The sequence below is a fragment of the Lissotriton helveticus genome, chromosome 9 (assembly GCF_964261635.1).
Source record: "Lissotriton helveticus chromosome 9, aLisHel1.1, whole genome shotgun sequence".
Classification (NCBI taxonomy): domain Eukaryota; kingdom Metazoa; phylum Chordata; class Amphibia; order Caudata; family Salamandridae; genus Lissotriton; species Lissotriton helveticus.
Genome location: NC_136070.1, coordinates 51,378,115 through 51,395,272, shown reverse-complemented (window position 1 = coordinate 51,395,272; position 17,158 = coordinate 51,378,115). Strand labels below are relative to the sequence as shown.

Sequence of the window (17,158 nt, the reverse complement as noted above, 5' to 3'; positions counted from 1 at the left end):
GAGTTCATTTCCCATCATGCCTTGCGTGTCTTCAAGTCTCAGGCCTTCAGAGTTCCTTTCCCATCATGCCTCTCGTGTCTGCAAGTCTCAGGCCTTCAGAGTTCATTTCCCATCATGCCTCTCGTTTCTGCAAGTCTCAGGCCTTCAGAGTTCATTTCCCATCATGCCTCTCGTTTCTGCAAGTCTCAGGCCTTCAGAGTTCTTTTCCCATCATGCCCCTCGATTCTGCAAGTCTCAGGCCTTCAGAGTTCCTTTCCCATCATGCCTTGCGTGTCTTCAAGTCTCGGGCCTTCAGAGTTCCTTTCCCATCATGCCTCTCGTTTATGCAAGTCTCAGGCCTTCAGAGTTCATTTCCCATCATGCCTCTCGTTTCTGCAAGTCTCAGGCCTTCAGAGTTCATTTCCCATCATGCCTCTCGTTTCTGTAAGTCTTAGTCCTTCAGAGTTCCTTTCCCATCATGCCTCTCGTTTCTGCAAGTCTTAGTCCTTCAGAGTTCATTTCCCATCATGCCTCTCGTTTCTGCAAGTCTCAGGCCTTCAGAGTTCCTTTCCCATCATGCCCCTCGTTTCTGCAAGTCTCAGGCCTTCAGAGTTTATTTCCCATCATGCCTCTCGTTTCTGCAAGTCTCAGGCCTTCAGAGTTCATTTCCCATCATGCCTCTCGTTTCTGCAAGTCTCAGTCCTTCAGAGTTCATTTCCCATCATGCCTCTCGTTTCTGCAAGTCTCAGTCCTTCAGAGTTCATTTCCCATCATGCCTCTCGTTTCTGCAAGTCTTAGTCCTTCAGAGTTCATTTCCCATCATGCCTCTCGTTTCTGCAAGTCTCAGGCCTTCAGAGTTCATTTCCCATCATGCCTCTCGTTTCTTCAAGTCTCAGGCCTTCAGAGTTCATTTCCCATCATGCCTCTCGTTTCTGCAAGTCTTAGTCCTTCAGAGTTCATTTCCCATCATGCCTCTCGTTTCTTCAAGTCTCAGGCCTTCAGAGTTCATTTCCCATCATGCCTCTCGTTTATGCAAGCCTCAGGCCTTCAGAGTTCATTTCCCATCATGCCTCTCGTTTCTGCAAGTCTCAGGGCTTCAGAGTTCCTTTCCCATCATGCCTCTCGTTTCTGCAAGTCTCAGGCCTTCAGAGTTCCTTTCCCATCATGCCTCTCTTCTCTTTCTTGCTCCTCATTTCTTTGCTGCTCCACCTTTGTCCAGCGGCCGCTTTTCCATAAAAGGTCCATGAAAGCCGAGATAAAATGCAAATCTTTTCTTCCCCTGAAACCCACACACGCCTCAGCAAATCCTCCTCGGGTTATTCCCGGGGACTTCATTCACCTGCTAAATAGATACCTCCTGCAAAGCATTGTGGGAAATCTCTCTCCCCTTCTTTTTCTTGTGTCCCCAGAAGGCTGCTGTAGGAGGCAACTCCACTAATTGGCCCTAATTGGAGATTTCCCACCCTGACTCTTAGAGAAACTGCTTTTTTTTCATTTCCTCGCTGCATTGGTAATTGGGTAGATGTACTAAACGCCACAAGCGGTTTGTTATATTGTGAGGATTCAAGTGTCTTGCTTCTCGCCTGCATCTAATCAGGGGTGTCCTGGGCTTCGATGCACCCCAACTCTGGGGTGTGCAGCCCCTTTCGCTGTGCATTGTGTCCATTCCTTTATTCACAACCACTGCATCACCTGGCGTTGTGTTAGAAGATTGTAAGTTCATTTAGTTTGTGATTCGCCAGATGTTGGGCTCTATTCACTCGCACCATGCTTTGCATGTATCTTGCATGACTGACTCGGCCCCGGCCTCCCCGGCCTGTTATAGACCAATAGATTCCTCTATGGACTAGCCACATCTGGGCTTTCAGAAGATGAGGCCTGCTAGAAATTGAGCGGCATATTTACCAGGGCTTTATCTCCGCTTTTTCTGGCTGAAAAAGCCAAAAAAGCAGAGATAAAACCAGCGCCCTATTTAGAAGAGGGTGCTAACATGCATAGTCGAATGTTAGCACCCTTTTTCCCACCGCCTCCCCTTGCATCTCTGATGAGATGCAAAGTGGGCGTTACTGGGCGTACCCCGGATGGACTACCTTGCAAATATTACTGATGTTCCCATCGCGATATTTACAAGGCAGCCCCAGCATTTTAGCACACGTTAACTTTTGGCGAAAACAGCAGTTTTCGTCAAAATCTAACTTCTGCTAAAATTCTAACTTAGCCATCCCTAACGTAGGGAGTGGATTATGCTGATACGACCCTGTGGGTCATATCAGCAAGGTTATCGCCCTTTTACAGGGAACATCGCAGGAAAACCAGTGATGTTCCCTGCAAAAGGGCGATAATCTCGCTATCTCTGGAATTTTTATCGCCCTGAAGAAATGCGTTGTTAATAACGCGCTACCAGGGCGATAAATACCAGAGATAGCCTGCGATAATATAATTATCGCTAAACACGGGCATCGCTGCCAGTTGTTAATATGCCCCTGTGTTTTTATCTGTTGCTGCTGAGATGGGTGGACTGGGGTGCTGCCAAGGTGTAACCCATAGGGTAGGTGAAGGCAGTCAAGGTGGAATTTAGATTAGGTCACTTAACCATGCTGCCAGTCTAGGGACCTAGCTAGCATGACTAAGCTGAAGGGGCAGCTATCTAGCAGGACTATTTGGCAGTGCCAGGTACCATGACGTACCTGCAGTGCAGGGTTACCTGCACAAGTTCCAGTACTAGCTAGAATGCCGCTTCTGCTGTGCTAGCTGGCATTAACCAGCTAACAGGAGAGGTAGCATTAGCAAGTGTCAATGAAAGCTAGCGTGATCAAACTGCTGAGCTGCCAGCATGACCTAACCGGGGTACTAACTAGCATGGGCAAGCTTCTAGGCTAGGTAGCATGCCCACTCTACTCCAAGCTGCAGTACTAACTAGCCTAACCAGCTGCTTTACAGGCGAGCATTGGCAAGTATTCGTGCTAGCTAGCATGATCAAAGCACAGAGCTGAGCATGTGCTACAGCAGTGAGAGACATTAGCTTCTGGTGTTGCCTGCAAAGCACAGCGCACTCTGCCCAGCGTTGTGTGTTGAAAGGCGTTTTAATGGTTTCATTACAGTGTTAGGCCTCATTTCCAGAACCGCGCCCAAGGAGAACCTGTATCCAGCCCTAATGTAGTGGTTAAAGTGAGAGCTAGGCCTTCACTCACAAGGCATGCGCTACTCACCAGAAGCGCAGAGTGCTGCTGGAGAACAGTAGCTGGTGTGAGAGCTGACGTTCACTCACTAGACATGCACTATTCACTAGGACCACCGAAGGGCAGAGCTAGAACTACCATTGGTGTGAGGACTAGGTGCCCACTCACAAGACTTGCACTATTCACCAGGACCACCGAAGGGCAGAGGTAGAACTACCATTGGTGTGAGGACTAGGTGCCCACTCACAAGACTTGCACTATTCACCAGGACCACCGAAGGGCAGAGGTAGAACTGCCATTGGTGTGAGACCTGGCGTTAACTCACGTGATGTGCACTATTCACCATGAGCACTGAAGGGCAGAGCTATAACTGCCATTGGTGTGAGAGCTGACGTTTACTCACAAGACTTGCACTATTCACCAGGACCACCGAAGGGCAGAGGTAGAACTGCCATTGGTGTGAGACCTGGCGTTAACTCACGTGATGTGCACTATTCACCATGAGCACTGAAGGGCAGAGCTATAACTGCCATTGGTGTGAGAGCTGACGTTTACTCACTAGGCATGCACTATTCACCAGGACCACCGAAGGACAGAGCTAGAACTGCAATTGGTGAGGGAGCCGACGTTCACTCACTAGACATGCACTATTCACCAGGACCACCGAAGGGCAGAGCTAGAACTGCCATTGGTGTGAGAACTGACGTTAACTCACGAGATGTGCACTATTCACCAGGATCTCCGAAGGGCAGAGCTAGAACGCTAGAACAGTCATTGGCATGAGGGCTAGGTCTTCACTCACGAGACCTGCGCCATTCACCAGAAGTTCAGAGGGCTGCTCGAGAAAGTTGCTGGTGTGAGAACTGGCGTTAACTCACGAGACATGTACTATTCACTAGGAGCACCGAAGGGCAGCACTAGAACAGTCATTGGCGTGAGGGCTAGGTGTTCGCTCACGAGACATTCACTATTGCACCATAAGGTATAGCGCTTAGCTGACTTTGCAGACCCCTGACCTCCAGCCCCGGATCAATGCCCCGCATGCAGGCCCCGCGCGCGCCACGCCCCACTTGACGCCGCGCGTCTTGCTTGTTTCAGTCTGACACTGGAACGATTGCTGATTGTTTGGTGTGTCTTCTCTTCTCTCTCTCTCTCCTCTGTGTCCACCATTGACCACAACCAGGCTTTCTTCTTGATCCTGCAGTGAGTCAAGGCGCCGCCTACAGTCCAGAGGGCCAGCCAATGGGGAGCTTTGTGTTGGATGGTCAGCAGCACATGGGCATCCGACCCGCAGGTGAGTCTCAATGTCAAGTCAATGTCATACTTTATCGCCCTTCACCAATCCACGCCCTGAGCGAGGAATCGCCCCATCACATGGTATGTCTCTTGTGGGCATGTTCCCTCAATGGGCAACAAACTTAGCAGGGCACACTGCTGGGAAGAGCAAGTCTCCTGTCTTTACCTTTTTCATACTTGGAGTAGTCAAGTACTTCTAAACATGGCCCAAGTAAAAAAAAAAAAAATAACGTTTTGGCCTGATGAAGTTTGGTTGAACTTCTTCAGGACAGGTCACATGCTGTCAATGTTAGTGAGGTCATGGTCTTTGGGGATAAGAAATATATATTTTTAAAGAATTGTAAACTCTGTCCCTTGTAGGAAGGTATTGTCATTCAGAGAAGGGCACGCACAGTCCTTTTAAATATATATTTTTAGTAACAGTTTCTGTGTCAGGGCTGCAGTAACTGAAATTAACAATATATCCCAAACTTTTTGGGAGAGTAGGAGTGGTTGCCACGAGTTACCAGTTTTCCTTCTTAAACTACATGTTAAAGGCTTGGCTCCCCATTGGTTGAAAAACAATAATTCACTGCCTTGCCTTCATTAAGAGGTAACACTTCAGTCCACTGAAATACAGGTTATAAAAACAGGAATAGCTTTGGCGACCAACTCACAATAGATGGAAAATGTGCAATGGCTCATGGGTGTGTTAGGTTCGTCTCAAGGGGTTCTGATGCAATGATGATAAACCATGAGGCCGATGGCTGAATATTGTGCAAACGTCACCAGAATCTCGACACCTTTTCTTGGACCATAATCCCCGTTTTAAACATTAGTCATTTTCCTTAGCTCAACTTTTAGTAGAAATCCCAGAATTGCCAGGAATGTTTGCTAGGCTTCCTATATGTTAAAAATACATGAATGACACTGTGACAGTAAATATAGTATGTCCCATCATTCAATGGTAAGAGGTCATGATGTAGAGCAGTTTTGTTAATATTGGAATGTTCTTAGAGGTTCTGTATTCTTTATTCTAAGAACATGTTTTTTACTTGCTGCTGAGTGGTAGCAATAAAGGATGAATTGCATAATATTAGCCTCCGCGTCCTTAATAAAATCCAGATTTTCAGTCCACCAAGCCTGTGGAAAATCTACATTATTACAAAATTGTAATGTTGAGTTTTCCATTGAAGACAATGGAGTGCTCTGGGCTTCTAATGGTCGGTAGAAGCCCGGAGCATCAACATTCCAATGTTTAACAAAGGCTTCACAGATCCCGAGGGGATTTCAACCCCCTCAGGCTCCATGAGGCCTTGGTTTTACAAATTAGAACATTCTGCCTCTAGGGGCGGAATGTTCTAATAGCCTTAGATCCCACCATAGCTAGCTCTACTTGCCATTAAAGGCCCGCTTCCTTGTTAAAGACCCCGGCCGAGCACCGGAAAGGGCCTTAAATGGCCGGTAGAACCTGCCACAGTGGGCTCGAAGGCTATTATACGGCAGTCCTCCTCCTCTACCCAAACAGGTGAACTACAAACATTCAATGAAAGACGGCCCAGAAGGAAGACTGAGCTGTAGATTCACCTCGATACTGGACTGTTCCAGTCTTAGCAGGTCACTGGTTCCATGAGGTCACATACCCGCAACTATGTTCCAGAAAGACCCAGCTCCTCCCTTCTAGAACCAGCATCAATGGCGGTTCACGACTAGGCCTGAAAACATTTGCCACTAGTCTGGTTCAGGGGCCTCTGGTACTCACTTGTGTCCCTGTCTGGGAAATCGTAACTTAAGACAAACAAACTGATCTTGGGGTAGGAGGAAAAGCCTCATGTTATATTTTGACTATTTGTAGAGCGCTACTCTCACCCGGGAGGGTATCCAGGCACTAGTGGGAACGATGCTGGCCAAGTCTTAAGTCTAGATAAAGAGCCATGTCTTCAGTGTCTTGCAGAACAGAACTCCAGGAAAGGGGGTGACTTTGATGTGCAGGGGGAGGTGTTTCCAGGCCTTGGGAAGAGTATGGCGGATATATCTGGGACGTGATGCGGATGTACCTGATGGTTTCTTTTTGTTTTCCATTTTCATGCCAAGTTAGGAGAAAATGTGGGTTAAGAAAGGTGTCCTGGAGTTGTGAGGTTATCCTGGCCCTTTTTTGGGGAGGCGAGGGGATAACTGGAGTTTTGTTTTCTGCCCCCCATAAGTCCTTGGCCCGGCTTCTGTCTGGCTGCACCAGCAGGTCGGGCCCTGCTCACCGGCTCTCCTCCTATGGGATTCTGGGAAGCAGTGGTTCTGTGCCTTCCAGAGCCTCCCAGAATCCTCTAGGAGGAGGGCCTCTGTGATTGGCTAGGCTGTGATGATGAGCATGGACCGCGTCCAATGCCTTGCTGCGCTCCTCCTGTGCCCTGCGCCTTTGCTGACTGTGGCATCTTCTTGGCTTTTTCTCTCCCTTCTAGGGCCTATGAGTGGCATGGGCATGAACATGGGCATGGACGGGCAATGGCACTACATGTAGCCCCCATCTTGTAAACCAATCGCAAAGCCAGGGGGAAGTAAGTATAGTCAGGCTGTTTTTTTTTTTTTTTCCTTGACTGACACTGCTTGATTTTTTTTTTCCCCCAATTTCCCCAGCCATTTTTATTGTCTTCCCTTTGTCCTTGCCCATAGTTGCATGCCTGCCAAAAATAGGTGCCTATAAGAAGGTCCTTTGCTGTCCCTTGTTACTTCATTCAACCTTTACCCATGTGTGGAGAAGGTGGCGTACTGTTCCTTTAAGAATACTTAACTTATGCAAAGAAGGCTGCTTGCTGTGTGTTTATTTTAAATGAGCTTCTGAGATGAACAAGAACTTTCCTTTCATGTATGGTGAAATTCTTGAAGGGCATTTGCTGGCCCTTTAACCCCTACACTGCGGCAGCTATTCCGCTGAAGCGCTATGGGGGTGAGGCGGCCGAGCGGCGGGCGCATGCTGGTGACGGAACCGCTCCGTCACCTGCCGCGGTTGCGCTGTGCTCCTGACGGAGCGGTTCCGTCACGGCCCCGCCCCCTCAACGCCCAGCTCAGGCGCGGAATCCGCGCCGCGCAGGCGTGCCGAGCAGGCCGTGACGGAACCGCTCCGTCATCAGCACAGCGCGAACGCAGATGATGACGGAGTGGTTCCGTCACCAGCAGGGGAGGGGTTAAGAATAATCCAGATATTCAGGAAAGAGCATGTACTGTGCCTTTAAATATATTCATATCCTAGAGACAGGGAAGTAGTGTTCTTTTAGAATTATGTTTCAATCCAGAAAGAGTGTGTCCTAACATTTTAAATCAGTTTACATCCTTCGGAGGGGGAAGTAAAGTTTAACCATGTCAGATCTGTATAAAAGACAGAGTTCTGTCCCTTTAAGAGCAGGAGAGTGAGTTTAATGGAAAAGGAGCGTTGACTTCCTTCATATGTGTTTAGGTTCTTCACGGCAGGTAAAGTACTAACGATGAAGTAGTTGGTACTACAAGAAAGAAGTATCCCTCATCGTTCCGTGCGGTTGTTTAGACGACCGCAGGGACCGATGCAGGGTACTTTTTTCCTGTAGTCCCTTTCCTTCACACCAGAGAACACTAAAATTGAAGACCTGCTTTACCACTGTCGCTTGCCTTGAAGAAGCCCCAGGCGTGCCTTTCATAAGGGCCGAAACATGTGTTGGCTGCAAATTATATGTAACACGTTGCATAAATATTGATGGCCACGTGAATAATAAAATATCACACCAAATATGGCGACTTGTGGACTTCAATACTCTTCTCCTGAAACTTTGAAAAATAGTTTGTGCCCTAGTGTTATATTATTCAATTACCTAATCATTACTGTGCTGTGGATTTTAGAGGTTTAACCACTCACTTTGAACACGCAAAGTGAGCCCTGTCAAAGTTGGGGTAGATCCCTGGATTATTACCCCTACCCCTTAAAGATAGTATGTAAAGCTCTGACAATATTCGTATGGGCCATATTCATGGAGGTCAATAAATAACTTCCCTTGTGTATAGTTAGAAATGCTTTATTTCTTATAGAAGGGCCAGTAAAAAATGTTTTAATGCAGCTAGTGTTGAAAAATATTAAAGTCTTCTTGTATGACTCAGCCCTCTCCTTTTCATATTATTCTGGGTAAGACCCATCATTATGACATAAAGATGTAAAGCCCTCCTCAGCAGTCCGTCCATCATTTGTTTGCATAGCACTTTTCACCCTCAGTGGGATGGGTATGCCCAGATGGGGGTCCCTTGCTCACTGTGCCACTGGATTCAAGCTAGCCTGGCTGATGAAGGGTAAAACCCAGAAACCGGTCCTAGGATGCTTGTTTCCGGTCCAGGGAGGACCTGGTTTGGCAGTTCGGTCTGGACTGTTCCCATGAGGCACAGGGTCAAGACTGATTTGCATATGGCTGGAACTAAACTGGGGTGGCATGGTGAGCAAAAGAACGATGGATTTAACCCAGATCTCTTGACTAGGGGTGAATTTATGATTTATTCAGCATTCCGTCCATCATTTGTTTGCGTAGCACTCCTTCAGAGAAGGGCCGGTACCCTCCCTATGAACATTTACAGAAAGCAGAGCATGTTACACTCCAGTGTAGGTAGGATTCTGTGATGAGCCTGCGGGTGTCTCTCGTGTGCGAATGTACTGTTCACAGAGTTGTGGATGTACTGTGCCGGTACCAGTACCACATGTAGCTGTGGGTCCTGCCCCAGTGCTGCACGCATGTGGGCTCTTCCGTCACTACTGCATACATTGCTGCCCTCCCCTGGGGGAGTGGGGCCTCCTGACAGCCCTGCCTGTCACCCTGTGACGAGGGAAGATGACAGGTCTGACAGCGTCAGTCAGGACTGACAGCCGTGGGTCGTCTGTGCCCTCAGTCCGCGCGCGGGCATCTGAGGTAGGGTCTTTGGGGTACCCACTGACAGTGGCAATAGACTCTGGTAAAGTGAGACGAGCGGAAATGTGATGTCATCTCTTTGACATGAATCTGTTAGTAGGCCTGCCTTCGCCGGATTGTCCTATGTACTTTGACAGCAGTTACACTGCATTTTACTCACTGGGCAGCCTGTGCACTTTGCTCACTGGGAAGCTTGTGAATTTTACTCACTGGAAGCTTGTGCATTTTACTCACTGGGGAGCCTGTACACTTTACTCATTGGGAGCTTGTGCACTTTATTCGCTGGGGAGCCTAAGCACTTTACTCATTAGGAGCTTGTGCACTTTATTCGCTGGGGAGCCTAAGCACTTTACTCACTGGGAGCTTGTGCACTTTACTCGCTGGGGAGCCTGTTCACTTTACTCACTGGGGTTGGAGGGCTGTTCACTTTAGTCACTGGTGAGCATGTGCACTTTACTCACTGGTGAGCTTGTGCACTTTACTCACAGCGCTGCCTATGCTCTTTACTCACAAGGGAGTCTGCTCACTTTACTCTCTGTAGTGGTTGTGCCCTTTACGCACTGGGCAGCCTGCGCACTTTGTGCACTTTACCCAAGGGGAGCTTGTACACTTGGATTGTTTATTGGTGTGCCTGATTCAATGAAGGAAAGTATAGCCATGCCATGCAGAGTCCAGTGGCAAAGGAAAGTTCCGTTCGTGGTTTTCCACTTCACATCAGCATTGTTGGCCTCTTTGCTGAGGTTATGGATCACAAACCACGTACTCTGGGGTATAAACAAGAGACCTGTACATCGTGTGTGTTTTCCTGTGGCTCGCACAGAATCAAGCACACAGAGGGTGACGGGAGGATGCTCGGCTTGCAGTAAGTCTACCTATTGCCAACCGCTCGGGGTAGCCCTCCAACACAGCCACTCAGATTAGACCCAGCCATGTGCAAGTCAGTCTTGACCCTGCTCCGATGGGACCAGTCCAGCCCGAACTGCCAGGCCCCAGTAGTTTACCCCAGTAGTAAGTGGCAGGTGCTGCCTTAAAGTTCTGCAAATGCTTCTTCAATGAACCAGGATTTGAGAATTGTGTCTGAGAATTCAGCTGTGTGCGCAGCTAGAGTAACCTTTGGGTACTAAAAACGTTTTGAGAATGAGAGTGAAGGAGGTTTGAGCTCGGAATTAAAACAGAAGCAGCACTGGTTGATGTGAACATGTTGACTGGCATCAGTGACTTGAGCAAATTCTCAGAGCATCATGGTAGAAAGAACTGATGCCCAGGAGAGGAGGTCACAGACCGGCTGGCTCCGGGCATGGGTATCCTTGACCAGATCACTTCCGGCCCAGATACACTGCCGTCTCTAGAATTATCAGAATGCTCCAGATGTAGCCCCCAGAGATGAGCAGAACTCTGCACAGTACTCCAGATGTGGTCGCCAGAAACCATAGAGAACTCCAAATGTGTTCTGTGGAAATGGATGCAATATTCTAAAAGTGTTGTGTGGTGCTCGACAGAATGCACCAGGTGTGGTCTCCAATACTGGGCGCGGTGGACCAGATGTGGTCTCCTGAACTGGGCGCAGTACACCAGATGTGGTCTCTAGAACTAAGTGGTGTGTACCAGATGTGGTTTGTAGAACTGAGCGCAGTGCACCAGATGTGATCTCTAGAACAGGGCGCAGTACACCAGATATGATTTCTAGAACTGAGCGCAGTGCACCAGATGTGATCTCTAGAACCGAGTGCAGGGCACCAGATATGATTTCTAGAACTGAGCGCAGTGCACGAGAAGTGATCTCTGCAACTGGGCGCAGTGGACCATGTGTGGTCTCCTGAACTAGGCGCAGTGGATCAGATGTGGTCTCCTGAACTGGGCGCAGTACACCAGATGTGATCCCTGCAACTGGGCGCAGTGGACCAGATGTGGTCTCTTGAACTAGGCGCAGTGGACCAGATGTGGTCTCCAGAATTGGGTGCAGTGCACCAGATGTGATCTCTGGAACTGGGCTCAGTACACCAGATGTGGTCTCTAGAACTAGGCGCAGTACACCAGATGTGATCTCTAGAACAGGGCGCAGTACACCAGATGTGGTCTCCTGAACTGAGCGCAGTGCACCAGATGTGATCTCTAGAACTGAGTGCAGGGCACCAGATATGATTTCTAGAACTGGGCGCAGTACACCAGAAGTGATCTCTGCAACTGGGCGCAGTGGACCAGATGTGGTCTCCTGAACTAGGCACAGTGGATCAGATGTGGTCTCCTGAACTGGGCGCAGTACACCAGATGTGATCCCTGCAACTGGGCGCAGTGGACCAGATGTGGTCTCTTGAACTAGGCGCAGTGGACCAGATGTGGTCTTCAGAATTGGGTGCAGTGCACCAGATGTGATCTCTGGAACTGGGCTCAGTACACCAGATGTGGTCTCTAGAACTAGGCGCAGTACACCAGATGTGATCTCTAGAACAGGGCGCAGTACACCAGATGTGGTCTCCTGAACTGAGCGCAGTGCACCAGATGTGATCTCTAGAACTGAGTGCAGGGCACCAGATATGATTTCTAGAACTGGGCGCAGTACACCAGAAGTGATCTCTGCAACTGGGCGCAGTGGACCAGATGTGGTCTCCTGAACTAGGCACAGTGGATCAGATGTGGTCTCCTGAACTGGGCGCAGTACACCAGATGTGATCCCTGCAACTGGGCGCAGTGGACCAGATGTGGTCTCTTGAAATAGGCGCAGTGGACCAGATGTGGTCTCTAGAATTGGGTGCAGTGCACCAGATGTGATATCCGGAACTGGGCTCAGTACACCAGATGCGGTCTCTAGAACCAGGCGCAGTACACCATATGTGATCCCTGCAACTAGGCGCAGTGGACCAGATGTGGTCTCCTGAACTAGGCACTGGATCAGATGTGGTCTCCTGAACTGGGCGCAGTACACCAGATGTGATCCCTGCAACTGGGCGCAGTGGACCAGATGTGGTCTCTTGAACTAGGCACTGGATCAGATGTGGTCTCCTGAACTGGGCGCAGTACACCAGATGTGATCCCTGCAACTGGGCGCAGTGGACCAGATGTGGTCTCTTGAACTAGGCGCAGTGGACCAGATGTGGTCTCCTGAACTAGGCGCAGTGGACCAGATGTGATCTCCTGAACTAGGTGCAGTGGACCAGATGTGGTCTCCAGAATTGGGTGCAGTGCACCAGATGTGATATCCGGAACTGGGCTCAGTACACCAGATGCGGTCTCTAGAACCAGGCGCAGTACACCATATGTGATCCCTGCAACTAGGCGCAGTGGACCAGATGTGGTCTCCTGAACTAGGCACTGGATCAGATGTGGTCTCCTGAACTGGGCGCAGTACACCAGATGTGATCCCTGCAACTGGGCGCAGTGGACCAGATGTGGTCTCTTGAACTAGGCGCAGTGGACCAGATGTGGTCTCCAGAATTGGGTGCAGTGCACCAGATGTGATCTCTGGAACTGGGCTCAGTACACCAGATGTGGTCTCTAGAACTAGGCGCAGTACACCAGATGTGGTCTCCTGAACTAGGCACTGGATCAGGTGTGGTCTCCTGAACTGGGCACAGTACACCATATGTGATCCCTGCAACTAGGCGCAGTGGACCAGATGTGGTCTCCTGAACTAGGCACTGGATCAGATGTGGTCTCCTGAACTGGGCGCAGTGCACCATATGTGATCCCTGCAACTAGGCGCAGTGGACCAGATGTGGTCTCCTGAACTAGGCACTGGATCAGATGTGGTCTCCTGAACTGGGCGCAGTACACCATATGTGATCCCTGCAACTAGGCGCAGTGGACCAGATGTGGTCTCTTGAACTGGGCGCAGTGGACCAGATGTGGTCTCTTGAACTAGGCGCAGTGGACCAGATGTGGTCTCCTGAACTAGGCGCAGTGGACCAGATGTGGTCTCCTGAACTAGGCGCAGTGGACCAGATGTGATCTCCTGAACTAGGTGCAGTGGACCAGATGTGGTCTCCAGAATTGGGTGCAGTGCACCAGATGTGATATCCGGAACTGTGCTCAGTACACCAGATGTGATCTCTAGAACAGGGCGCAGTACACCAGATTTGGTCTCTATAACTGAGCGCAGTGCACCAGATGTGATCTCTAGAACTGAGTGCAGGGCACCAGATATGATTTCTAGAACTAGGCGCAGAACACCAGATGTGATCTATGCAACTGGGCGCAGTGGACCAGATGTGGTCTCCTGAACTAGGTGTAGTGGACCAGATGTGGTCTCCTGAACTGGGCGCATTACACCAGATGTGATCTCTGCAACTGGGCGCAGTTGACCAGATGTGGTCTCCAGAATTGGGTGCAGTGGACAGATGTGATCTCTAGAACTGGGTGCAGGCACTGTGCACCAGATGTGTGGTCCCTGGATGCTATAATCCAGATATCAGTACAATACACCAACTGTACTCAATTACTGGACGCTATTCTCTAGGGGTGGACCCAGTACTGGAGGCCTGGTCTCCAAAACTGGATACGGGCCCCCTCTGGGTGCGGTCTCCAGAAGCAGACCCTGTATTCCAGATACAAACCACAGTGCTCCAAGTATGGTTTCCAAAATCGGGTACAGTGCTCCAGATATCATCTCAAAACTGGACACAATAATTCAAATACTCTTTCAAACATGTGGTTTTAGAACTAGAAACAGTTTCCTAGATGTGGCCTAAAACCAGACAACTTCCTCCGTGTGTGGTGTGTAAAATACTGTCCCTCGGTACCTGGTACTTAAGCCCCCCCCCCCCCCCTCCCCCCACGTGTGGATTTCACATTCGGGCACTATGCTTGGATAACGGCCCACTCCGTTGGCTGTGTGCTATCTTGCCTGAGTAGAAACCTCTCTGTAAATAGAAGTAGGAAGCTGGCATTTCATCTTGGGTCTTCGAGGGGGTGGGGGGTGTCTGTGAACAGCCCCGCCTCCTCCTCTTGCCGACAGTTCGGAAAGAGGTAATGTTCCTCTAAAACAGTCTCAGAGAAAACATTTGCTCGGCTTGGATGGCTCTTAATGCAGGCCATATCATTTCTACCCCACTTAATTACATAACATATTTTATGCTTCATAAGCAATTACGCTGATGGGGTAATACAGACGGGCTTCACCTCTCGCGGTCTGATGAAGCAGCCAGACAATATGGTGCGTCGGTGGCTCCTCGTCGGGCCCTGGGCGGGTGGGCGGCCGAGCGGGTGCGCCCAGGGCGAGGGGGCGGCGCGGCGGCCTGCCCCCTTCGAGGGCTCTCCTGGTAATAACGGCCCTCGCTCTGCTTAACAAAGTGGCTGCCTAAGCCTGCAGATTAGCCGCTTACAGCCTCCAAACATCTGTTCGCCTTTTCTTGTAGCCGAGGTTACAGGGAGGTGAGGGCAGCTCCCCGGCCGGGCGCTGTAAATATATTGGGGCTGCCTTGTAAAGGCCGCAAACTGATACCTTTAAGTGGAGAGAGGGGGCTGGGAATGTGAGCCTTCGAATGGGGGCCAGAACGCGAGAGTCGGATGAGAGCCCCCCACTCTCGCCGCCCCCACCCCACAATAAGTGGTTCGCCATCGGATGTCTAGACATTTGTTGCAGCCTTAATGCTGGTCCTGTTTTATGATTTACAGGCAGGATGTGCTGAGCATGTCCTGTCACCTTTCTGCCACCCCTGACCTCTGAACCCTGGGTAATCCCGTGAGAGCTGCAGCGGGAACGGGAATCCTCGCTCCCCTCCAAGTTGGCTCGGACGGCTCCCAGCAGTTCCTGTGACTAGCAGGGCCCCGAGAGCTCGACTCTGGCAGCACAGAGGTCATCGGGGAGGGGGGAGGCGGCGTGGGCTGGAGAAAAGGCACAGCTGGGGGTAGCATCGGTTACAGTTCCCCTGCCAGGCTGCTGCCTGTCAGACCAGATGAGAATTTGGCCCTTACATTCATTACAGCCCTGTGCCTGTCAGTCCAGGTCGCGGGACTCTGTGGGACCCTCACTCTGCTGGGACCTGCCCCCCCCCCCTCATTACAGCCCTGTGCCTGTCAGTCTAGGGTGCGGGTCTCTCACACCGCTGGGACCTATCTCCCCTCATTACAGCCCTGTGCCTGTCAGTCCAGGTCGTGGGACAGTGCGAGACCCTCACACCCCTGGGACGTGTCCCCCCTCATTACAACCCTTTGCCTGTCAGTCCAGGGCGCGGGCCTCTCACACCGCTGGGACCTGTCTCACCTTATTATGGCCCTGTGCCTGTCAGTCCAGGGCGCGGGCTGTGCCGGCCCCTCACACCACTGGGACATGCCCACCTCAATACAGCCCTGTGCCTGTCAGTCCAGGTTGCGTGACAGTGCGAGCCCCTCACACCCCTGGGACATGTCCCCCCTCATTACAACCTTGTGCCTGTCAGTCCAGGGTGTGGGACTGTGCGGGCCTCTCACACCGCTGGGACCTGTCACCCCTCAATACAGCCCTGTGCCTGTCAGTCCAGGGCGCGGGGCTTTGTGGGCCCCTCACACCGCTGGGACCTGTCTCCCCTTAATACGGCCCTGTGCCTGTCAGTCCAGGGCGTGGGGCTGTGCGGGCCCCTCACACCGTGGGGACCTGTCCCCCCTCAATACAGCCCTTTGCGTATCTAATGAGATGCAAAGTGGGCGTCACTGGGCGTACCCCAATGAGGACTACCTTGTAAAATATCACTGCTGTTCACATCGCGATATTTACAAGGCAGGCCACAGGATTTTAGCACACGTTAGATTTTGGCGAAAACTGCGGTATTCGCCAAAATCTAACGTCTGCTAAAATCCTGACTTAGCTATCCCTAACATAGGGGGTGGATTATGCTGATACGACCACAGGGTTGTATCAGCAAGGTTATCGCCGTTTTACAGGGAACGTCGCTGGAAAACCAGCGATGTTCCCTGCAAAACGGCGATTTCCCGATATCACAGGAATTTTTATCGCCTTGGAGATACATGTTGCTAATAACGCGATATTTCCGCGATAAAAACCTGCGATAGCCGTCGTTGAAAAAATGAGCGCTAAGTGAGCTTTGCGATAGTTCTCAAAGCGTTGCTAATATGCCCCTATAGTCTGTTGGCTAGGAGCAAACAAAGTGGACTTTTTTAAATGAATAAAGAATACAATATATATATATTTAAAATATTATAGTGGTAGAAACACTAATTTATTTCCAAGTGACGTGCAAATCGGTCTGGGTTTAAAAAAATTTTTTTTAAGAGGGAGCCGTCTGTGGGCGTTCCATTTCCTTACTCCATCTGAGATAAAATGTTTTGTCCAGCATGGTTTTGTTGTCAACATTCAAACGACCTTTAGTAAAGGATAACAATTTGTTTAGGGGCGTGGCAACCAGTTGCTGGTGATATTTGCTGGTCTGAGATTTGTAGTATCACACCATGGGTCATGGGCGCAGTGTTAGTTTCGGATCTATTGCAGGTCGCAGAAAGTAGCCCTAATCAGAGTAGTGTCTCAGTGTAGGGGCAATGTGAAGGGTGCATTCGGCAGTGGGGCACTGTGGCAGCCTCCTGCCCCACAAGGCCCTAAAGCAAGCTAGCCCTGGATCGCGGCCACTGCACGGTGGACACCTGGCTTAACCTTGGCAACTCGCCTGGCAAAGGACAGGGCGGCCATCTTGTTTCATCTTGTAGGGAACCCTTCTGCATGGGCACAAAGTCCCATTTCTGGAGTGTCCAGAGAACCCCTGACTTGTGGTTTGTATGCCCGACAAGACGACACCATGTCTTAGCCTCTATGAACCTTTGATATTAGGGTTCAGGGCATTCTTCTGGGTGCATCTGCCATGCTGGCGTCTTCTGCACAACTCCATG

At 50.3% G+C, this 17,158-nt stretch overlaps 1 protein-coding gene across 8 annotated transcripts in view; it reads left to right on the top strand.

Moving 5' to 3' along the window:
- Window positions 1–17,158, top strand: part of MEIS2 (Meis homeobox 2) — a 318,037-nt gene that overhangs the window by 297,667 nt on the left and 3,212 nt on the right. For 3 of the 8 annotated variants that reach the window (XM_078659438.1, XM_078659436.1, XM_078659435.1), the window contains 2 exons: window positions 4,363–4,452; window positions 6,890–6,985. In XM_078659438.1, the coding sequence (XP_078515564.1) occupies window positions 4,363–4,452; window positions 6,890–6,948 (149 nt within the window). In that variant the 3' untranslated portion in view covers window positions 6,949–6,985. Of the gene's footprint in view, window positions 1–4,341; window positions 4,453–6,889; window positions 6,986–17,158 lie in introns of all 8 variants that reach the window. The other 5 variants (XM_078659433.1, XM_078659432.1, XM_078659431.1 and 2 more) reach the window with 3 other exon arrangements.